Below are 25641 nucleotides of genomic sequence, written 5' to 3'. Positions count from 1 at the left end.
ATATTTACCAGAATCTAACTCCTAAAATGCAGTTCTAAGTTCAAGATACAGGTGAAGCTCTCTGACATGGAATTCAAAATCATTCATTAGCTGACCATTGAGAAACTTGTACTTGAAACTTTACCTCTTACTGTTTCTCTCCTTTTGTCTTATGTTTTTTTCTATACCAAACAACAGCCATCTCTGGTAGCTTTCCCTTATACATACTTTCCTCTCTACAAGTGATACCTTCCTACTTTCTGTGTCATTGCTGTCAATTCATATTCCGTGTTCAAAATGCACCTCAGTCATTATTTTCCTATGAGATGTCTTCCTTAAACAGCTTTCAAGTAACAAATTTCATACATAATTTAAATTATTAAAACATTGTTGTGCATCTATTGATATATTTACTTCCTTTACTTTAGAAACTTACTTCTCTTTGTATCACCAACACCTAACTTTGTATCTTAGAATATGTTCAATAGAACATTTCCTTCTTTTGTCTTCTGTTCCAGCAAGGGAGTGAAAGCACGATTTGTTGTGACTGATGGTGGGATTACCAGAGTTTATCCCAAAGAGTGAGTCAAATAACATCTGTAAAAACAAGTACATTACAAAAGACTGCACCAAAGATTTGTACATTCCAGCATAAGGAAGCTATTCTTCAAATAAACTGATTGCCGTTAGATTACATTGGAGCCATTGTTTACAGTATTTACATTATTAAAAGATTTTATTTCTCTGAAAAATGACATTATAAAATTCTGGAATGCTTGCTAAATATATTTATTACCAAATTTAAGAGACATTTAAAGAGATTTTTCTCTTTGTAGATATGAGCTAAACCAGCAAAATGAGCACAATGATTATAGCCTATCAGCAATATTTATGTAGCACTTCATGGTCTTTCACTCTTCTTTGATGCATCTTGTCTCTATTATCTTCATAACAGTTCATGAAGTAGGTTGAATAGTCACCAATGCTTACTAACATTAATTGACCTATTAACTTACTTGTCCTACTACCTGACTAGTAAACAATGGAGTAAAACTAGGAGTTAGCTTTTTCTGATTCTTAATTTAGTGCTATGCTGATGCATTGCTCAGTAATGAGTATCAGTTATGCTATCAATTACCACTAACTTCTTTAGACATACCTGAAATGTAGGCGTATCTGTAAAGCTCAGCAAGTCCACATTGGATAAAGTAGGTTATCAGCTAGATTAAAGAATACAAATGATGAGCCATTTCCTCCTTAGGGCTGGAGAAAATTGGCAAGAAAACCCAGAGACATATGAGGACAGCTTCTATAAAAGGAGCCTAGATAATGATAACTATGTTTTCACTGCTCCCTACTTTAACAGTAAGTATTGCTTTGGAATTCAGCTTTTCTCAGTTTTCTTAAAAATAAATTATTGCTACTATCTGCTTTCCCCCAAAGTCACTACATTTTATGTCAACTACTCAGAATAGTCATCATTAAAAATAGAGTATTTGCAAGGCATTAGGAAAATAGAAAAGAAACATCATTTAGTTGAAGAGGCAAAATACATACACAGCAGTCTTCCAATAATTTAGAGATAGCATATCTGTCAGGCATGCATAAGAAGTAGAAACACATGTAGATAATCCCTCATATTACAACTGAAAATGTATTGAAAAACATTTAAGGAATTAAATAAAGTAGAGTAATTTCATTGACTAATTACATTTTATCAGTATTAATTATATAATTATACAATTAATAGCTTATCTTTTAAAATATTTTGAGTTATTTCCCAAAAACCTTGTAATTTAATCCCTGAACGTCTTTGCACATAGGTACTATTTACCTTTATTTTCATAAATGGGGAAACAAGTTCAGAGAATTTCAAAGTTTTGCCAGTGACATATATCTTAGACAAAGTCAGTTTTATGTATCCAGAATCAATCTTTCCACTTCACTTCAGCAGAACTCCCTAATATTTTAACAATTGTTGTGAAAGCAGATGTAACCAAGCTAATTAATGCCCCCGAATCAATGAATACAAACCAATTCTTGGATATACTAGTTAGCCTAGTATATACAAAGGAAGAAGAGAGGAAGGAGAGCACAAACATTTTTATAGTTTATAGATGCTAGAATTTTTAAGCAAAATACTATCCATCTGTATCTAACGACAGAAAATCAATATTATTAATCAATACATCTTGATAGGTGTTTGTTTATTTATTTATTTTTTAGAAAGTGGACCTGGTGCCTATGAATCGGGCATTATGGTAAGCAAAGCTGTAGAAATATATATTCAAGGGAAACTTCTTAAACCTGCAGGTAAGGATACATATTAATTACAAAAACACAACCACAATTAAATGTTACTTGGCATTTATGTTATAAACTGGCAGTGTTTATCAAGGTCATCAGAAGGTCTCAAACAACAAAGGCACGCATACTTAAAAAATTAAATAAAATGTAACTAGTTACCTATGAAGTTGGGATAAAATCAAATTGATACTACATAGATTTGAGAAATTTTCAAAACTGTGTGTATGTTTATAGTCTGAGACAAATTTATGGAATCAGTTTAGTATAATAATAATAAATTTTAATGTTGGATTAGCAACCCCACTCCAGAAGTCTCTCTTAATACTTTAAAATACATACAAAGTTATATGGCCAAGGAGTTACATATTTGTACAAAAAAGTTAAGTTTCCAGCCCTGAGGGAAAAGATAAATATGGCATAATTATACTATATCCTACTAGGTGTCTGTTAAAGTGAATTAAGTAGGGCTCAGTTAAAAACTTGCTATAAAATATATAGAAAAACGACTTTTTGGAAAAATAGGCAAGTAAACAAACATAGTAAAAGTGAGCATCCATGAGGATCGGAAGTGGGCTAGAGGGAGTGCATACAATAAGGTTAAAGCTATTAGTTTTTTTTTTGATTGTATGATTCAGTGTTTGAAGTTATAAAGGAGAGTATTTTGAGCCTTCCTTCTCCTGAGGGCAGCTTTACCCCATCAGTGGATCTATTACATTAATTCACTCCATCACTTACTAACTCATCCACCTATTCCTTCATTCACTCAATTGCTCATTTACTTACTAAATCAGTTATTCTCTCAGCCATTCATTTATTCACCCACTCTCCTACTAACCCACCTACTCATCCATTCATCTGTTCACTCTTTCAGCAAAGATTTATTAAGCACCTACTGCAAGCACTGGTGGAGTTAGGGAAACCTCTTAAAATATACCATTTGAGTGACCTCAAGTTTATGAGGCTCTCCTGACACTAATGTTTTTTATTTAGCTTATTGTATTAGTTAATTGGTCAGGTTGTGGCTAATGAATACACTCTTTGTGAATATAAATTACAATTTATGTAATAGTTTAAGAGCTATTAGCATTATTTCTTAAGAACAAAAGACTAAAACTTCTGTAATAAACTATAATCTGATACTTGCTATCAAAACAATTAAACTGTCATATTGCAAAGGTTGTATTACAGGTAATTATGCCTTTGAATTAATTCAAATTAATTTTCCAGTTGTTGGAATTAAAATCGATGTAAATTCCTGGATAGAGAATTTCACCAAAACCTCAATCAGAGATCCGGTAAGATAGTTTAAAAAAATTCTTATGCTATATTTAATGTTTTCAAAATTCAGTAGGAAAAAAATAAGGTCTTTATACAAATAAACATAAGGCAAATACGTTCTCAGTACCACTACACTGAAGCAGAATTCTGAATTCCTATTTTTTCAAAGCTTTTTGTTTAAATTAGTCAATATGTAATAAAAGTATTTCAAGGTTACAACATGCAATGCTAGTTTATATATTGATTGACATTTTCTAATTTTAAAGATAAAACTTCTGTTTCTTATGGACTAGACTGTTTAATCTCATTTTTCTACTGGATAAATTATTCCAGAATTTCTAATTATAACATGGTAATAATGTAATTAAAATCCAACTGCTAAAAAAAATGTAATATTCGGTTTTTTGTCTTTCAGTGTGCTGGTCCAGTTTGTGACTGCAAAAGAAACAGTGATGTAAGAAAACTGTTTAAAATCACTTTTGAGTACAATATTTCCCTGTGTTACTAGAATGATGACAAAAAATATGCAGGAATTTTTAATCAAAGGCTAAAAAATTCTACGGAAATGTGAAATAATATATTCATTTGAATTTATATGCTTTTGATTTTGAACGTGAAATGCTTGAATTTTTAAAAATATGTATATGTCCTTGGAAGGTTAAAAAAGTAGTCATGTCAATGTGATGGTTCTCTTCGGTCTCAACGGTGTTACATTCTTTTGTACATATTTATGTTTAGCTCTATTTCTGGATAGGAAGTTTCTAACCAAAGCATCCCTATTGGTTATCAATGCAGTTTTCTCTCACCTATCACACTTTCTCTAAATTTGTTCACACTGTATTATATAGTTATAGGAAAATTTTTTTTTAACTAAACCCAGAAGTATTTCAGTTTATTATAAAGTTCTAGTTACATGGATTGAGTTTTAAGTTGTATTACTTTCACATCTGTTTGAGAAATTGAAAAAGGAAATGTGAACTTTGTTCAAAAGTTGAAGATGCTCTAATTCTAAAAATTGAGTAACAATGATGAAACGATATTTTCTTCCAGTCCTCTTATGTGTGTCTGCATATCTCCAAGGGAAACAGGCGGTTTATATCATCTTTATCACTCCTACTCATGTGGAATTATGAGCCAATAATTTCAATGATTTTTGTAACTTATCTATTTGACATAGACTATGCAGTAGCTGTTTTAAGAGCAAAAAATTTAGTAATAAGCTGCTTCCACATTAGGAAAATGCAATGCATTACATCCTCAACTTTGAAAACAATGTTTTTATTTGTGATTTTATTAAATACAAATTATATTGATTTTCATACATTAAAACATGCTTTAAACTAGGTAGGAATTTATCCTATGTTTCAGGGTGAATTAAGTATTTTCTTAACCATGGACATTTTTTGTTTTGCATTTTGCTTTTAAATCTCCAATTATCCAACTACATATTTTCAATCTGAAAATATGAAATAATTATAGTCTTATAGTACTGACGTGTTTTAAGTCTGTGAAACAGGATAACTAAAATGATTTTTTTAAAATATCTTTTTGTTGAAATCCTAAGTATGTGTTTAAATCAGTTATTCATCATTAAATAATTATCCACTTTTCTGGATCATTTAGATGACACGAAAGTGGTAAAAAGATTATTTTGAATTTGCTTTTATGATTTGTTCAGACTGAATTGACAGTCTCAAATGGATGGTTTGATATAAATCTATGCGTGCCTTTATTTCACCAGAATTTCATGAACATATATATACGTTCAAGAGAAGATAGTCATTTAAAATTTTCTATTTTTTATTGCTCTAATCATGTACATATAATGGGGTAAAGACAATACAACCTCCAAACCTTTCTAAAAATGTGTTAACTCTTCATTTTATTTTTGGTAGGTAATGGATTGTGTAATTCTGGATGACGGTGGGTTTCTTTTGATGGCAAATCATGATGATTATACTAATCAGGTATGTGCCTGAAATAAGAGAGAATTAGGCTTTCCAAAGTGTGTTTCCCTGATCAACATTACAAAACCTCTTTCAGTGTTTTAGAAATTGATGAGATGTTTTGTTTCTATCATAAAATAATTTGTAAAATGCTTAATATTATGTAAACCATTAAGAAAGGCATGCTAAGTCTAGTTTTTATGTTATTTGATTTTACATTTTAGTACTGGTATCATTAAAACATACAGTTCAGAATTTTAGCATGATATGACCTTTTTAATCTTTCAGATATTTAGAAAATTTTCACTTCAAAATTTGTCAGTTGATGATATCTAATTTAATATATAGCTGGTTAAAACTGATGTGATTTCTAGTCTCAAATCTGCAAATTAGCAGCACATAGGCTATTTACCTCATACAAGATTTTTAACAAATTTGAATTAGATGCCAATTAATTTCGCATCTGAATCTGTATTCCTGGCTTCTCTTTTTTGGAAAAAGCAAAAGAGATCTCAACACTAGGCTTTTTTTTGTTTTCTGGATGACAGTGTTTATGGGCTGAAGCTGATTAACTCGTGATTGCCCCTTTAGATGGGACTTGTTCCAGTTCATCACAGTCCCTACAAGTTCTTTTTCTAGGCCAGCCTGCTCTCTCATTTATGCTACTTTTCCATTCCCCAGGGAGGCATTTGATCTTTTTTTTATTGTATATGTTTAAGATGTACAACAAAATGTTTTGATTTGCATAGTTAAGTGATTACTGAAGTCAAGCCAATTAACATCCATCATCTCAGGTTGTTAACCTTTTTTGCAGTATGGTAAGAAGACTTAAAATCTACTCTCATCAAATTTCTGGTAGACAAAACAGTATTATTAACTACAGTCCTCTGTTGTATATTGAATCTCTAGGCTGATGCATTCTACATAACTGCTTCTTTGTACCCTTTGACTTACACCTCTTCATTCCCCACCCCTGTTTTATTCATCTGGGAGGCATTTGATTGTGATTTAGTGCTTAGTAATGTGTGTCCATTCCTTCCACAAATAAAACATCACACAGCCCCACTGAGTAATGAGAACACTTACTCTCATTTTAATTTGTTCACAGTGTCATATAGTTTCTCATTTGCTTTTGTTTTTAAGCTCCTCGGTTGTAGTTCAGTTTCTCTGTATTATTTCTTTTCACTGTAGTGGTGATTCCAATGTTCATTTTTGACTTACATTTTAAGTACACATTGCTTTATGATTTTTTTCTTCACCAGATTGGACGATTTTTTGGAGAGATTGATCCCAGCTTGATGAGACACCTGGTTAATATATCAGTTTATGCTTTTAACAAATCTTATGATTATCAGTCAGTATGCGAGCCTGGTGCTGCACCAAAACAAGGAGCAGGACATCGCTCAGCATATGTGGTCAGTAATATCCACAGTCTAATCAATTCTTCTCGAGAGGATACTCAAGTGTCCTCAGTATCAAGTAGACTACTGAAATGACTTTATTATTTTATTTTATAGCCATCAATAGCAGACATATTACAAATTGGCTGGTGGGCCACTGCTGCTGCCTGGTAGGTCAAAATTTTAGTTTTATTGGTAATGAAAGAAGTTGTAAAATAGAAAAACATCTGATGAAAATATGGATTTAGGCGACACTCAAATTTTTTATTAAGGGAGTTAAGGTTTTTTCATTCTCTGCATCACTTATTGGTAATATTGATATTTTTTCCTAAGTGAACACTATAAAATTACCATTATTCAGTTTCTCATATGAAAACAATGTTATGTGCATGTAAACTTCAACCTCTTTAGAGTCTTCTTTCCTCTACACATCTATTGAAATTCTTTTCATTTGTATTATTTATAAAAGTATTACACCAATTTTAGGTGTATTGATCTGTAAGAAGTTACAATTTAATTGTCTTTAGTATCCAAGTTGGATGTCTGCATGCATCAAATTCATGGCATGATGGCAACCTTCTACCTCTTTACTATTGATACAAGTACTGGTATCATTTTAGAGGCATCATGTTGCTGAAATGGATCTAATTGTTTCTTTTCACCGATTCTACCTTCCAAACCTCCCCCATCCCTCACCTGTAGACCCTACAACCTATGAAAATAAGACATTCAAATGGTCAATTGTGGCACTATGGAAAGTCTGGAAGATCACATTTCTTATTGTTTAGTTGTAACTAAACCTGTTACGTCTGGGATCCATTATCTCCCTCTTCCTTCTCTCCCCTCTGATTTTTTTTTTTTTTTTTTTTTTTTTGGTATCATCACACTGTATTGTTAGCCCTATTCCACGTAGATTAATGTACAATATTCATTTGATGTTGAGGTTTGCCCAGCTAAAATTAAGTGATGATATCATTAAAGCAGCAAAGAAGATTTTAGGATTTTAAAATTTTGAGATTTTTTGAAAGATTTAGAAAATTCTGTTTTATTCTGAAAAATGGTATTTTCTGATGTGATTTTATATATTAATTTCAGTAGGCTTTTAAAATTTCATCATGACCCTGAAATACTTTCTTTATCCTATATCCCCTCCCACCCCCACTTGTTTTAAACTAAATTCAGTTCTAGAAATTTGGCTCAGTTGTCAGTTACTATAAAACTGAAATGTGGCCGGGCGCGGTGGCTCAAGCCTGTAATCCCAGCACTTTGGGAGGCCGAGATGGGCGGATCACGAGGTCAGGAGATCGAGACCATCCTGGCGAACACAGTGAAACCCCGTCTCTACTAAGAAATAAAAAAAATAGCCGGGCGAGATGGCGGGCGCCTGTAGTCCCAGCTACTCGGGAGGCTGAGGCCGGAGAATGGCGTGAACCCGGGAGGCGGAGCTTGCAGTGAGCTGAGATCCGGCCACTGCACTCCAGCCTGGGCTACAGAGCGAGACTCCGTCTCAAAAAAAAAAAAAAAAAAAAAAACTGAAATGTGCCATATCTCTCTATATAATATGTATATTTTGTTTCATGAAAGTTACATTACATATTTACAAATATTTTCTGTATTACAAAGTAAATAGTTAAATTCAAACCCATGGTATAAACAGTGTTGTTTCTTTGTTGGGGGCGGGGGGAATTCAAAAAACGAATGGTTTTAAAAGCTAAAATAAGGAGATGTAATGAATGTAAAAACCTATGCGCTGAAAGACTGACATTCTCCTTCTTAGAGTGAACACTTCTGCTTGATAATATTGCCTATTAGGCTTCTTAACACACTGTGTCTCACTTGGTCCAAAACAAGACCTGAACACTTCTGATTTCATGACTTCTTTGACACATTCAAGAAAGGTTACAATGTGTTATATAATTTTAAAAATACTTAAATAAAAACACTCCTAGACTTTCCTTCCCAAAAAGATAAAAGGAAACAGTATGTGTATGTGTGCATGTAAAAACACATTTTTCCCTAGATTTTTATTATTTTTTTTTTATTTGAAAAATTCAGGTCTATTCTACAGCAGTTTCTCTTGAGTTTGACCTTTCCACGACTCCTTGAGGCAGGTATGTAAATGCTCAGACCTTGTCACTGTCATAACAATAAAAATTATTTGGGGGGATATGCTTGAGTTCAGCAAATTCAGAGAATATTTGTGTGAGAAAGAGAAAACAGATCACCCATCTCATAATTTTAGAGCTAGCAACTTTTTGTCCAACCTTTCCTAATGTCTTAGAAATTACTTAGGTCACATTGGCCTTGATCTCATAGCCATCATGTATTTAAATTAATTTATTCTATTGATATTTATCAGACATCTATTACGGGCTGCCACGATATTACACAGCAGTAAACAAGCCAGTCCAGGCCTCCTGGTCTTAGACATTTATTTTGCTCTGTGAGAAGTGAAGACTCCAGGGGACTGACTACAGTGGCCCCTCCTAATGGTGTTCTTTGTTTTTACCCCCCTCTCCCCACCCAAGTTGAGATGGAGGATGATGACTTTACAGCCTCCCTGTCAAAGCAGAGCTGCATTACTGAACAAACCCAGTATTTCTTCGATAACGATAGTAAATCATTCAGTGGTGTATTAGACTGTGGAAACTGTTCCAGGTAATTTCTTTCTTTATTTCTGGAGTCGTCCTATTTCATTAAGAAATTGTATATACTGTTATAATCATTACAGAAAAAACTGAAAGTTGTGTTGGAGCCAGAGATGTGAGTAATTGTTTTAAGTTGAAATTGTCAGAGATCTTTAGTTTCTCTGTAGGCTTTTAAAATTTATAATTTTTAAAATTCTAACTTTGATAAGCTGTTATTTCTTCAACTATAATAATAATTACATGATCAAGATAATTACTTTCTCTTTAGGCAGAACATAGAGAAATTTGATATTTTAACTTTTTTCCTAAAATAACCCATATTAAAAATTTCTAATATAAAGTTATAAAATTAAATATATTAGTAATTCTAAATAATTCTAAGCCAAATATGAATTATTTTTCTATATGGTAACTAAACAGATTTACAAAAAAAAAGTCTTGTTTTGTTTTTACTTCTAGTCTTCTCTGACTTGAAGAACTGAATGTTATCTTTATTTGAATTTGAAGGAACTGGGAAAAAATACAATTTTCTTAGGTCATGGTTAATGTTTAGTCAGTATCCATAAAATATCTTTTAAAATGTTGGGAAGAGATGGAGAATTTAATTTTATTGTAATGAGGATAGAGGAGAAAGGCAAGATGGGGATTTTGAGGGGAAAGTAATAATTAATGCCACAAGATTCCTGAGAAGAGAGCAGCAAGTCACAGCCTACAAAGCACAGAGTAGAGACACTTTGTTTTTAGAGGTGGAGGGCAGGTTATTTTAGAAGAAATGTTACCATAGCAGAAGAAGAAATAGGAGGAAGTGAGGTAATCTGAGATTATGAAAGTGCCAGAATAGTTTAAAAAATTTTTTGCAAGAGGGGCTAAGCAACCTCTCATGAATTTTTAGTAGACGTGGTATGTTTTATGACTTTCTCTAGCATACCTCTATGTCCAAGGAGGAGGTAGAATATATGAAGAGGAGGAGTCAAGCATGAACTCACAAAAAAGCAGACTATCTTGTTTAGAGGAGATTAGCGTATCAGGCTATGGACCTCAGGAAATGGAATTGTGGCATGTTTATTGGATACATCAGAGTTTCACAGTCATTGGCCTTTTATTAATTGACATTCAGCAAGAGCAATGTGTGCTTAAAGAAGTAAGTTAAATTGTAAAGTGAAGGTCAATATAACCAAGACATTAAATTGAATCATACTTTCCTTTTGATTTGTTTTATGGAAATCAAAGCTTAACAGAGCAAAAAGAAAATCCCACTTTTCTGCAAAATGTATAATGATGAAGAAATTACTTTTTTAGTGATATATATTTACATTTTCTGTGTTGGTTACTAAAGTAAGAGCAGCTTAAGGTGTGGACAAAACAGGGGATGGAATTCAAAACCCTTGATTCTGTCCATGTCTGTGTTGTCCAATGCAGTAGTTACCACCCATAGGTGGCCATCGAAATTTCAGTTACAGTTATTAAAATTAAAATTTTGTGCCTCAGTCACACTTGTCACATTTTAAGTGCCCAATACCCCTTGAGTGGTTGGTATTTACCATACTGGACAGTGTAAAAAACTTTTCCATCTTCACAGAAACTTTGCTTAATAGCACTGTTCCGGACTTTTCTCTGCCCTTAGTTTGGGCAAGATGCCTAGACATTTTTGTATTCCCTGTTGTGTTATCTGTAAAATAAGGCAACTTTGGCATATTTTCAGTGATAAGTATCACAATTATTTGTAAGTGTAAAGAAATTTTTGTATGTGCATCAACAACTAAATAGTGCTTATTTTGCAATGAGAACTAATACTTTAAAATGGTCACACATAAAACATCTATTGCAATTTTTTATTCATTTGACATAGGTAATATTTTCACACTAATAAATGAAACTTTTTTTTCCTTCTAAAATCATACTCCTGTTGTGCTTGGAATGGTTTATGTTTCAAATGTCATATTTTGTCTTTCATTTTAATATGTAAGAATCTTTGAAATATTTCCATTTATTTAGACAAAGATACTCATTTTCTGTGATATCGTATTTTGCAGAATCTTTCATGGCGAAAAGCTTATGAACACCAACTTAATATTCATAATGGTTGAGAGCAAAGGGACATGTCCCTGTGACACACGACTGCTCATACAAGCAGAACAGACTTGTATCCTTTGACATCAGAGCTATCTGGAAAGGAAAAACATCTTAAAATAATGCATTTTGAATCTTGTCACATTGTTTATGCTCATAAAGAGGAAAAATATTAGACTGCTCTGATCACCTCGCAAAGGCATAATGGATTCCTCACTCAAAATTTGGTTGGAATGTCAATAATAATTATGCTACACAGAAAAGGATAATTCACAATTTAGTTCTTTAAATCCCAATGTACTTGAATTGTGTTGGATGAGAGTAATGATGTATAAGTTATCTCTTACATGTTTCGGGAAATACATTGCATTGTATTTATTTTTAGTCATGTGGAAAAAAAACTAACAAGAGATTCCTTAACAAGCCTCTTTAGCTGATGGTCCAAATCCTTGTGACATGGTTAAGCAACCCAGATACCGAAAAGGGCCTGATGTCTGCTTTGATAACAATGTCTTGGTAAGATCACACTTCTACTGGATTGAAATACTATAAATTAATGCTCACTGGCCACAAGAATTCAAGGAGACAATTTAACTCAAACATAATGTCTTAACCATAGTTTTTCTCATTAACATGACATACTTGCTGGTAGATTTTTTTCATTTCAGTAGTTTTCATGGTTAGCATAAACTTAACAGTTGCTTCTTTTGTATGTCCTTCCCACAGAAATTGTGCTTTCAAACACAATTCCAATCAATTGACTAATAATCCAAGGTCATAAATCTGATTTTCAAGATTAATAAATAATTAACTCATAGTAAATGTTAATTATATTTGTTGCCTCTATTTATATTCCAATCCTGAAGATATAAAAATTAAGTTTATTACATTTTTATTAGTTATATTCGTCTTCAGTGAATTGAAAAACCTGTTATACAGCCATTGTCTTATTATTATGGAGTTCTAGTTTCTTTTGGATGGTTTCTGATTCTATCACATATTAGACTTGTATTATTTAATTTCTTTTTCTGGTGTTTGAAATTAGACCAGGTCAATTACACAGGGTTAGTTTGATAAAATATTACAAATCATATTAAATATATGTCACTTAAAGATGGCTTACTACGTTTCCTATAGTTCATCTATCTTTCCCTAATAAATACTATTCTGACTTATTGTGTATTGATTATGTACAAGGTAGGTAATACATCATCAGTATGTAATACATTAGCTTTATGCTTTAGAAATACTAATCTATTCTCAAAGATGAAGTCCACATAAAAATCTCTGTCCACCTCTTTTTAACTAATTTTAAATACGATACTTCCCAATTCTGATTCTTCAAGGTGTGCCACTGCATGAAGTGGCTTGCACACACCAATGAGCATCCAAACGTGTAATGCATTATCTCATAAATTGTTTATTCTAAAAATAGGTCAGAACATCTATTGATTAATATGCATTTTTAAGAGTTATTTAGAAGAGGTTTACCTACTCAAATACATAGCTGCATTTGTCCCAGAAAGGATAAAACATTTCACAGATAATATAAAGTAAAAATGGAGCAAAGAAAGAAATAAAATCAGTGATGGGGACTAAAAAATTCAAGATGTATTAGCCAGTCAATCCCAGTTATCTCTGTGAGGGATTATTGATCCTTGCTAGGGAAAGTATTTCAACAATGCCACTAAGGGTTGGGTTTTTTTTTTTTTTTTCTCCTTAAGACATTTAAAGTCCAGATAGGAGGACTCATGTTATTCTGCCTACTACACCTTCAGCAAGTTGCCCATGTAAAATTATTTCCCAAAGAATATTTTATGAAGCGCCAAGGGTCATGTCACTCGTTAGAGAAGCTTCACTCATCAACTATTTGCCACCATTTTTTGACAGTAGGAATATTAAATTCAGAAGAACTTGAAAAAATGACATAAAAACCCTCTTGCCCAAAATATTATTCTAGGAGGCTCTATCTTATGATCAAGGCATTAAAAAGATTTGACCAAGACAAAAATGTTCAGCAATTGAAGCTCCTATAAACAGGTTGTGTGTGAAAGTACAACTGTTGCTCAGTAGCTTGGTGTGCTAATAATATCTTGTGTTTCTTTAGCAGTGGAGTATTTTGGTAATGCTTATTTGCAATGGTCACTGTGAATCTGCTCTGGATGGAGACTCACGTTAACTGCCAGCAAATTGCATGAAATCTCATCTTGTATGTCTTCTTTTCTGTGTTTTCTTTCCTTTTCCTGTACTTGCTACTTTGCCCGTTATTAATAGGATCAACTTAAATGCACAACGAGTGGTGCCTGTACCATGATGTCAGCTCCTATCTTCATTTTACTGCAAGTTTTCATGTGGTGTGGATGGTCAGTCACTTTCTCTAATTTTTCTTTTTGTTTTTGGCTTGAAATTTTAGAAAATCACCCATATCCCTAAATCCATAATATTAATGTTCCTGAAACTAGGTTATTAAAATCTCAGGACCAATGTTGTTTTGGAAATAGCTGATTTCAAATGGCATGTAAATTTCTAATCCTAAATGAAACATATTAGTTTTCAATATTTATGTAAAAATGATTTTTTTCATAAAGTTTTTGTATAAAAATTGTCATTGCAGAGACAAATATACATGCTTCATGATATGAGAACTATCTAATGACAATTTTTAGAGGTGGTTATCTCAGTTTATTTACAAAAGATGCTAACGCAAATTTAATTCCTTTCAGATTTTTCTACTTTTTAAAATAAATCTGACTTAAATAACTTTTTAGATTTTTACTCTCAATATTGAAATATTTTAGAATAAGTGCTTCCAGTTTCTAAGTTCATTTTATTTAATATTACATTATCTAGCCCAAAATTATTAACCTTTGAAGAAATTTCTGAGTTCTGTATTCAGTACTACTAAAGAGAGGTTTCGGCGCTTGCATTTGCGTTTAGTTCTTCATTTACTGTTTTGCAATTTCTTTTCTAATGCTCTGGAATCATCATGATTGTGTTACTACAGCACACATGTTTGTTGTGTTTGTCATCGGTTTCCAGGTAGTCATTGATTAGGAAGCCACTAGATGGAGATGTGGCCATTACTATGAATGGAGTGAATTCACAGGCAGGGGTGGTAGAGGGTGGGGAGTAGAATAGCAGAGGGAGTCTCAGAAAATAACCACTTGTCTTCTGAGATAATAAAAGAATGGTTTTCATGGCAAAAGACTCCAAGCAAAGGAAACATTACTGTAATAATTAAAATACTAAAATTAAATATCTTCATATAAACATTTTAAAAATTGATATGTATACAACTATTTGAAATATTATTGATTCCTTAAAGAAGTTCATAGGTAGTCAACGATTACACAAGAAAAGTGTTACCAAATATGTTTCCATAATTGTCCTTATTTTCCCTTCATTCAAAAGCTTACTTCTCTCGATCATAGAATTTTTAGGTAAGATTTATAGGTTATCAATTACACTAAAAAATATGTAAGTATTGGTCTTGAGTAGGCCAGCTCTCTTTTTACCTTTCTCTTAAAAACCTATAGCAATGGCTGGTCGCAGTGGTTCACGCCTGTAATCCCATCACTTTGGGAGGCCGAGGTGGACCTGAGGTCAGGAGTTGAGACCAGCCTGGGCAACCTGGTGAAACCCCATCTCTGCTAAAATTCAAAAAGTAGCTGGGCATGGTGGCACGCACCTGTAGTCCCAGCTACTCTGGAGGCTGAGGCAGGAAAATTGCTTGAGCCTGAGAGGTTGGAAGTTGCAGTGAGCCGAGATTGTGCCACTGCAGTCCAGCCTGGATCACAGAGCTAGACTCCGTCTCCAAAAAAAAAAAAAAAAAAACCTATAGCAACAGTGAATGTAAAGTTTTTTTTAACCTAAGACCCCCCCCCCCCCACACACACACACAAAATAACATTTTCCTATTATGATACATTATAAATCTATCATGGAAATAATTATATATCACCATGGACTCAACTAGATATTTATGTACCGGATAATATGCTTTATGAATTGGGTTTACATAAAATAAATTTCTCAATGGACAATTATTGACTTGCTTTACTTCTTTGATTAATAAATGTTAGCTTTTTCATTTGCTTATCTTTTTTGCTTGTGTGTGACTTAAGTCTTCATAAAGCTTGTATCAAAAACTCTCGAACACTTGAGTTTTGATGAAGTCCTCATGGTATGGAACTTCATAATTGTAGATGCTGTAAATCTATATCCTGATCTCTAAAAGGAACACATGTGAGATTCCTTTATATTATTATATCACAGGAATACATAATATAGATGGTGTATATTTTACATTAACAAGATGTGGTTTCAGTATTTAAAAACACAGTTATCAGTATAGAACAGTGAATCCCCTTAGTGCTATTTGAATGTTGATATAATGATATCAGAGGAAGTATTATTTTCTCTGAAACAATTAAGTTGAAAAAAAATCATTACAAAAAGTACTGAAAGGTTAGTTGGCAGTTGTTTCCCACATTAAGGACCAATAAAGGTCATGGTCTATGCTCCAATATAGTCTGGCTAAAACTAGCAATTTCTGTTGGATTAGGTTCTGCTCACAAGCAAGGTAGAATGGTAGTGTAATCTCCAAAGCCTACCAAAGGGCCATTAATCCTGTAGATTCCAGAAGGATAAAGATTATACATAAACAATTATGAAGCTCCATACCATGACGACTTCATCAGAACTCAAGTGTTCAAACAAGACTTTTTGATAACAAGCTTTGTGAAGACTCAAGTCACACACAAGTACAAAAGCAAATGAAAAAGCTAACGTTTACTAATCAAAGAAGTAAGGCAAGCCAATTCTGTCCATTGAGAAATTATTTTATGCAAACCCAATTTATAAAGCATATTATTGGGTACATAATCTGTCTACATTTAAAGAGTTGAATAAATATACTGCCTATCTCTCGAGTAAATGTGTAAGAGTGTTAAGGTGCCATGTAGGAGAACAAATTATTTGCTGGGGGCATTATTCCTATTATTATGCAGTATCTACCTGCCTAAAAATTTTTAAATATAGATTTTCTTTGAAGTTGCTGGTGGTAACTTTAGTACAGACTTACCTGAATTCCAAAGTTAATCCATGATTTGATGGCTGTCTTCAACAGTGATTTGCATTTTGAAGGAAATTAAATGATGGCTATAATTCAGAAAAAAAAAAAAGATCAAAAACCTTTTAGCCAAATGACCAGAACATTTTCTTTTGAAAAATGTATTTCTAAATTTAATAAATTAAAAATTATTAAGCTTGTACTGTATGCCATTAGTTGTCCCAGGTTCTGAATGGGGAAAGAAAAGCAGAGTAAGAGTTTAGCAACAGTAAATTCAAAAGATTTTAGTCACTGGTAACACATGCTGTATAAGGAAAACTTTGGGGGCAAATACCATATGAATTTTACTATGGTTTAGATTTTTTAAAGAGTAATGAGAAAGAAAGGACTAAAGAGTTCTCAGTTGATATCTTTAACAACACAATCTTTTAAGAGACGTTCCCCTATGAGGAAGTCTAATAAAATTAGTTTTATCATATTTTAAAATAAATATATAATATTGGCACTGATTCTTCTTCCATTTTAATGTTCTAAACTTAAAGTACCAATATGTTGTTTTCTACTTAAATAATCGTTTAAAAATCAGACCGATTTATTATATCTGGTCATGGTGTCAGTGGGATTTCAGTCTCTATAGGATGGAGATAATGCTGGGTTGCTCCCACATCAGGGCATTTGTGATTTAGAATGTATCCCATAATAAGACTTGAAATGATTCTATGAAATACATTACATGGAGTTGCACCATGCAAAATGTATGGGAAGACATGATCAGGAAACTTAAAAGGCACATTTTTCAGTGTGAATTGACATGCAGACTACAGGGAGCCCCAATAACTTATCTAAACTACCACCTCCCATCGAAACAGATATATCTCATCATCACACAGAGGAAATGAAACAAAAAACACCCAAATATAAAAATAAAAACACTGAAATAAGGGCCAAAGAGAATATTTTTCTTTCCGTAACACATTTGTAGATTATAAAGATGACAAAATATATTCTTAATACACAAATGGGTCTTGTTGTGTGGTAATTTTTATTCAAATTAACACTTAATCATAACTGGGGAGTACTCCTGGTTAAGTGACAATGACTTCTTTAAGTTAATACCTCATAGTGTTTCTAACCAGTCAGTGTGTGCTGCTTTATTGAGTACCTACTATTCATTTATCAAATCGTTACTATGTATCTAGCCTCTCTTCTGTGTGTGAAATGCATTTATATAAAGTATTTTTTTAATCTCATATTCAATTATTGCTGGTACCCTGTTTTTTATCTGGTTACCCTACCTGGAGAGAAAAGCATCTGAACAAAAGAAATGCAAAGGCACTAAAGAGCTTGGCCTGTTGCAGATGCAGCCAGTGTTACTGAAGCAGAGTGAGTATGTGGGAGAGGAAAAAGTGGGAAGACGAGGCAGCCAGGCTCCAGACCTCATAAGACTTTGTAGACCTTAATAAAGAATGTAGATTTTGCTCTGAGAATGATGAGAAATGTTGAGCAGGGAGTGAAAGAATGTGTGGTGTTAAGAAGACTGCTTTTTGGAGAAGCATTTGCAAAAGGGCAGAGTAGAAGCCATGGGACAAGTGAGGCAGCTTTTGCAAAACGGAAGGAAGAAGTAATGGTGACTTGGACCTGCAGTAGTGACAAGCAGTAGGTTTGGGGGTGTATTTTGAAGCTAGAGTTAGAGGATGGATTCCCAGCTGAAACCCCAACTCTACAAAAAATATAAAAAATTAGGTGTGGTGATGCACACCTATAGTCCCAGCTACTCGGGAGGCTGAGGTGGGAGGATCACCTGAGCCCAGGGAGGTCAAGATCATTGCACTCCAGCCTGAGTGACAGAGTGAGACCCTATCTCAGAAAAAAAAAAAAAAAGGATTAGATTTGAGAAAAAAAGAGGATCATACATTACTTGTAGTCTTTGGCCTTATCTGCTACTCTAAAAGTGCTATTTACTGATACCAGAAGAATTATATTAGGGGCAAGTCAAGTTTGAAATCCCTATGAGACATACAAGAGGAGAAAGTAGAGATCAATGAATTCAGAGACCAGAGGAGAATACAGGATTGAACATATAAAAGAGCAAGTTATTTGGAAATGGATGAAATTTAAAGCTGTAGGACTAGATTAGATCATCTAGGAACAAAGTGTAAAGGAAAAAGAAGAAAGGAGAGAGAAGTAACACCTGGAAAAGTCTAACATTGTAGACAGCATGAAGAAAAGGAGGTCAAGCCAAGGAGAAATACACGAACAAGTTTCCAGAAAAACCAGAAGAGTGGGTTAGCCAAAGATACACAAGAACGTATTTCAAGGAGACAATGTTATATATTTGTCAAATGCTTCTGAAAGGTCAAATAGGATAAAGACTAATAATTGATTATTTTATGATTGTTTAGATTTGGGAGGTAAATTGATTAAAACCAAAATTATTTTCATAGATTCTTTTCTCCCAGCTTTCTTTCTTCTTAACAAACAAAATAGTTCTGCTGCCTTAAAATACAATTAAAGAAATAATTTTTATATATTTACTATGTGGCAGCACTGTATTAAATCCTGGTGAACGAAAATAGTCAAAGTTCTTATTCTTTGGGAACTTAGAATCTTTGTAAAATTATTCAACCTATTATTTTGATTATTAGAACATCTACCTTGGATTAGATTCTTTAAAGATGTTTAAATATATGGTCTTTCAAAAAATCCCATCAGAAAGTGGGCAAAAAAACATGAATAGACAATTTTTAAAAAATGATATAGAAATGGCCAAAACATATGAAACATTGCTCAACATCACTAATTATCAGGGAAATGCATGTTAATACCACAATGTGATACCACCTTACTCCTGCGTGAATGGCCATAATCAAAAAATAGATGTTGGCATGGATGTGGTAAAAAAAAAAAAAAGGACCAATTTTTACACTTCTGGTGGGAATGTAAACTAATACAACCACTATGGAAAACAGTATGGTGATTCCTTAAAGGACGAAAAGTAGAACTACCATTTGATCCAGCAGTCTCACTGCTGTGTATCTACCCTGAGGAAAAGTAGTCATTTTATGAAAAAGACACTTGCGCATGTATGTTTATAGCAGCACAATTCAAAATTACAAAAATGTGGAGCCAACCTAAATGTCCATCAGCCAATGAGTAGGTAAAGAAAATGTGGTCTATATACAACATGGAATACAACTCACCCATAAAAAGGAATGAAATAGTGGCATTTGCAGCAACCTACATGGAGTTGGAAACCATTTTTCTAAGTAACTCATGAATGGAAAACCAAATATTGTATGTTCTCACTTCTAAGTGGGAGCTAAACTATGAGGATGCAGAGGCATAAGAATGATATAATGGACTTTGGGGACTCGGGAGGAAGAGGGGAAAGGGATAAAAGATTACATACATTGGGTGCATTGTACACTGCTTGGGTGACAGGTGCACCAAAATCTCAGAAATCACCACTAAAGAACTTATCCATGTAACCAAAAACCACCTGTTCCCCAAAAACTATTGAAATTAAATAAAAAATAAAAAATAAATATGAGGTTTTTAAAAATGAAATTCACTATGTTAAAAGGAATTAAAGGATGTGGAAATTGTTATCAAATATAGAACCTAGGAATAAAAGATGAATAATACTTTTGCATTAAGAGGGAACTAAATGAGCTACCACTAGACCGTGGGGAGTTAATGTGAGTACATTCATTCTAATATTTCTTCATTGTCTCAAGACAAATCTCTTCCTAGCCTAGCTCTTTATTTTGGATATTTATTTTCCGTGTCCTTTCATTGTTTATGGTTCAAATACATTATTCTTCATTTTACTTTAATTCTTGATGAAGGTCCAGATGCTATGATTGCACGCTATGTTGAACCTTAGAAACTGTGTAAGAAACACGGGAAATGGAAATGTATTTATCAGTCCCAAACTTTCCCATATGGAGCATAGTTGCTAAAATCATAATTCTTGGGAATTATAAAACCTATTAAATTTTACACTTCTTGTATTTATAAATATATAGGACTTTTGATACTATGAAAGTTTTTACTTTAAAATTATTATTCAAACAGCATTTATTATTTTCTTTCATAATCATAAAAATCTACAACTAAAAATTTAAAGCATTTGTCAAATGATGCTAGGGAAGTTGCTTTAACCAAAATTCCTCAATGATAAAATCCAGGAGAAAGTAATTTATTTGGATTTCAGTTAAAGCAATTTTATAAGGTAAGTTCAGAAGTGAAGTAAATATGGATTACTCTAAAAGATGTGTTACTAAAGATTTTTCAAGATTTTTATTTTTATTTTATTTATTTATTTTTTACAACAGGAGGATTATACTGACTGTGGTGGTGTTTCTGGATTAAATCCCTCCCTGTGGTATATCTTCGGAATCCAGTTTCTACTACTTTGGCTGGTATCTGGCAGCAGACACCGCCTGTTGTGACCTTCTGAAACCAAATCTGCATAATTAAACTCCAGACCCTGCCAGAACATGAGCCCTCAATTACATTAAAGTAGGGTCAGCTATAAAATCAGACAGATATTACCTGGGCCTATACCATGGCATAACACTAAGGCGCAGACTCCTAAGACACCCACTGGCTGCATGTCAGGGTGTCAGATCCTTAAACGTGTGTGAATGCTGCATCATCTATGTATAACATCAAAGCAAAATCCTATACGTGTCCTCTATTGGAAAATTTGGGAGTTTGTTGTTGCATTGTTGGTGATTACATGTGAAAGGGTTCCCCATACAATTGTTTATGAATCATAAGAAATGTCTTGATATTGACCTGGAATTTTGACTTGTTGCAGTTTTACTAAGAAAATCTCTAAGGGGAAAGAAATTATTTTTGCCTTCACTTATTCTTCTGTTAAAACTTAATTCCTGCTTTGAGTATAAATTATTGAAATGTATAGAGAAAGAATTAACATTGGTCTAAATTGTTGAAACACAAATAATGGCTAATTTTCTATGAAAAATTTGCCATGAATCAAATGCCTTATGAAGAATGGCTTCTTTGCCAAAAATAAAACACAATTGATGACCAATTAAATTTTGATGGAGTAATGAACTGATGGTTTGAAAATAGTACCTAAGAAATTATTAAACTAAAGGTGCTTGAGGGAGAAATTAGAATATGTGACATATTTCCTTATAAATGTAAGCAAGCCCTTAATAAGTGCTTTGATGTAATTTTCTTTTGTTCACAGTAATGTAGTGCTAGCCAGATATTTAAAAATGCTCTAAGAAAAGCTTGTTGGGGGGAGGGGGAAATGTTTTTCTTGTGATAAATGAACTTTGGTTTACCAAGGGTATTTTGCATGATGCTGCTGCTATTTTAACTTTTCAGTTCTTTTTTCTCTTACTGTAGAGTGTAGTCATTGAAAAGTTAACTGAGTGATATTATTGTTATGTAAGAATCTGAACCTTGCAGTGTAAATGCACTTAAGTCATCTTTTAAAATGTTGTTAAACTACTCTGAATATACTGTGCAATGTAAATGCTGAATGATTGGGGTTAGATAAATGGTGAAATGAGAATTAATGAATTTTATACAGATTCGTGCTTTCGCCTGATAACCTATGTACAGATATTTTAAGTACATAAATCAGATTTGACACATTTATTTTTTGAAAAGTACATATATGTTCTCAATGAAGATTCATCCTAGGTTTCCTCTTTGTTCGTTTCAATGGTAGCACATACAATCCAAAAGTTCCTGCTACTGCTGCTTTTGCCCTTCCATTTTAAATGGTATGATCGTTTGACCAAAATTTCCATGCAATTTGATAAGGGTTTTACAATAATCTGAACAAATAGGAAACCTTGAATCTCTATGTATGCACATGAATACTTGATTGTGAATAATAAAAGTTGTTTTTTATACAGCCTCATTGGTGAAAATGGTTAGTGTAGTAAATCAGATATTTCATTATAGACTAATACGGTAGCAGATTATTTATGCTTTTAAAAATTATTTTCTGGAGCAAACAGTATTTGAAGAAAGGGTAAAAACTATGAATGTGTAATTCTAAGAATAGTTAATAATTTTACTGAAGGCTGAACGTATGTAGATATTTTTTATGATAAAATGCAGTTTTTCTTTTTTTGGAACATGCCAATTAAAGGTATGTGTATATGCTGGAAATTTTCTTACATATCCTTTTTAAGTCAAAGTTATTAACATTATCCAGCATGCTTTAATATGCTCCACATATCAAAGATATAACCAATAATTTAATGTAGTTTAAAAGATAATATTTGTTTTGTTTTTAGCTTTGCATACATTTGTAATTCCCTCTCACCACCAATATACCTTAGGTACCATTTGTGTACATTTCTTTATTTAAGTTTTTTTTTTCAATAAAAAGGGGGGAGGGGGAAATGGAATCACTTTGCCAACTGTTGTTCTAAGAGTTGACATCAGTTACCATTTCTAATGCATTGTTGTGATTTTGTAGTGTCATTCATAACTGGTATTGACATTTTAGAAAACACCAAAGTGATTTAAAATATATGTGGAAAAAAACTTCTCACTCTAGTAACAACGTTTAAATCATGTTGTTTGTTCAATATTTAAAAGTTATTGTTCAATTTTTGCTAGACTATCTTAAATCATGATAGTGTTGGGAAGGGGGTATCAAAATATAAAATTGTTAGTTTGTGTATATAAACAATGCACATTAAAACAATTGAATTGCTTCCAGCATACAACAAACTACCTTAAAATTATGTTCAAAATCTATTAAATATATTTTCATGGCTAATGTCGATTATATGTTTTCATCAATTACACTGTTATTGTATTAATCGCAGTTAAACTTGGCATCTCTTGGCAGGATCCTATTTGATTTCTTTTGCCATCAAAATATATTTATATGCATGAGTTTTGCTATAAACCTTTATTTTCTGCTGTAGAGTTATATATTATTGACAAATTGACAAATACAATTATAAATTGGGTAAGAACAAGCTGATTAAAAATTGTTCCCATGACTAATATTAGTCTTCATGCTTTTAGCATACTTTTCTTTAAGACAGTAACACTCATCCCATCAAATTATTATATTACATTTAGTATTTTTCTGTGAGTTATGTTGACAAGAACTTAAATTATAGCCTGTTATTAATATTGATTTCCAACGACTGAACAGTATAAAAGATCAATAAAAAAATTTATACACTGCTTTTACTATTTAATTTTTGTTATCCTCATGTGGCTTAATGTAGTTAGTCACTAAAACAGAATTCAAGTAAGCTTGGCGATGGTGTTGAGTAACAAGAAAGAATTTTGCATTAATGATTTCTTTATATTTTCCTCATTTAAACAACCAGCATTACTGCCAAACACCAACCGTGGTCCATATTTGTAACAAGTTTTTAACATGACATAGTTAGCAAGTTTGATTGAAGAGATTTTTAGGTCCTGGGCCTATAAGATTTTAGTATGATCTTTTTCATGTTTCTAATGCTTGAGGCATTACCGCTTAACTTGGGGGAAAAAAAAACAGTGTTGCTGCCATTTGTAAGTTTTCCTATAATATTCCTTTTATTAACTTTAAAACTGGCCTTATGGGGTTCAAATAGGCAGTATCCCTTTTAAGTGACCTTTGCAACCCAAGTGTTACTTGCTTATTTGATGCTCTCTTGTATTTTAAATCTCATTTAAATCTCTGTCTGTGACCAACAAAGCTTAAATTTTGTCTTAATTTAAAACTCTGGATCTATTCCATTGATCATGTTAGACGTTAAAATGTTTAATGGTATAGTCTGACCTAGTGAAACAAAATGGATGTTGTGACTTTTTTAAAAGAATAGAATGGAATGACTATTTCACTTGCCCAAAATTTTAAATATTTTTTAATCTAAACTTGTATTGTTTCCCATAGCAGAATGTTAATATTCACAGTATATTTCTGTGAAGAGCAAACCAATACAATATATTGAGTGTTGAAAAAATTCCAGATTTTTAAAAAATTAAACAACCCTTACCAATAGTTTCATCTACCTTATTTCTAGTTCACACAGTTATCTCAAAGAAATTCCACTGAAACTAATGGGATACTGTCTTGTGTAGATGCCAATTCAGTTTATAATGTGACCTAGTCAAGCTGTCTTTTTGTTGTGTTGTGTGAGTGTCAGATCATGCTTTTAGGAATACTTTTATTAAAATGGTGTGCATTCATGCAAAAGGCCAACTGGCTTTTGTGAACAATAGATTTTTTCTCCCCTTTATTTTGTTCTCTTGACACTTTTGTGAAAATTATCTAGCCTGATAAAAACATTTTGTAAAAATTTGTATAATACTGTTATAAAATATTTATAATCCCAGAAAATGTTGTGTTAAATCTTGTGCAAAAACAGTATATTCAGAATAAAAGTTTATCATTTAAAGTCACCACGTGGTTTGGGTTTTCTGCTTTTTTAAAGATCCAGTTGGAAGAGACAGATGGCTCTGTCATAAATATATTTTAAGAGAGAATTCTGGATTGTGGAGATAAAAGTTGGGCTTAAATAGTGCTTTTACAATTACAAACCTCAACTCACACAAATACAGTGAATCCTTGAACAATATATGTTTGAACTGCATGGATCTACTTATATGGATTTTTTTCAACCAAATGCAGATTGAAAATACAGTATTTACAAAATGGAAAACCCACATATACCAGGGGCCTACTTTCTCTGTACCCAGATTCTGCGGGGCCAGTTTCCAAACTTTTGATACATGTGGGCATCGTGAAACCACTCCCCGACATACACAGAGGGACGACTGTCAATTCACTCACAACACCTTTACTTAAGTCTAACCTTCTAACTTGCCTTCTCTATCAAGGCATTTAGGAATGTACTTAATCAGACTTTGGACTTCTTTTACAAAAAAAAGTTCCCTAGGCAAAAATGTTGCCATGTTTCTTTAAAGACCTC

General features: G+C 32.7%; 1 protein-coding gene across 11 annotated transcripts in view; it reads left to right on the top strand.

The window, feature by feature from the left end:
• The window catches only part of CACNA2D1 (calcium voltage-gated channel auxiliary subunit alpha2delta 1), a 506034-nt gene extending 480923 nt beyond the window's left edge, over positions 1-25111 (top strand). For 6 of the 11 annotated variants that reach the window (XM_021936120.2, XM_021936123.2, XM_021936118.2 and 3 more), the window contains 13 exons: positions 498-560; positions 1241-1344; positions 2206-2292; positions 3514-3581; positions 3980-4018; positions 5460-5531; positions 6773-6925; positions 7028-7080; positions 8966-9021; positions 9439-9568; positions 11592-11701; positions 12062-12144; positions 21037-25111. In XM_021936120.2, coding sequence (XP_021791812.1) covers positions 498-560; positions 1241-1344; positions 2206-2292; positions 3514-3581; positions 3980-4018; positions 5460-5531; positions 6773-6925; positions 7028-7080; positions 8966-9021; positions 9439-9568; positions 11592-11701; positions 12062-12144; positions 21037-21153 — 1135 coding nt within the window. In that variant the 3' untranslated portion in view covers positions 21154-25111. Of the gene's footprint in view, positions 1-497; positions 561-1240; positions 1345-2205; positions 2293-3513; positions 3582-3979; positions 4019-5459; positions 5532-6772; positions 6926-7027; positions 7081-8965; positions 9022-9438; positions 9569-11591; positions 11702-12061; positions 12145-13902; positions 14983-21036 lie in introns of those variants that run through there. The other 5 variants (XM_021936116.2, XM_021936121.2, XM_021936119.2 and 2 more) reach the window with 1 other exon arrangement.
• The last annotated feature ends 530 nt before the right edge of the window (positions 25112-25641 follow it).

Source organism: Papio anubis, chromosome 4 (assembly GCF_008728515.1).
Source record: "Papio anubis isolate 15944 chromosome 4, Panubis1.0, whole genome shotgun sequence".
Classification (NCBI taxonomy): domain Eukaryota; kingdom Metazoa; phylum Chordata; class Mammalia; order Primates; family Cercopithecidae; genus Papio; species Papio anubis.
Note: the sequence above shows the minus strand (reverse complement) of the source record. Positions and strands in the feature narration are given on the sequence as shown.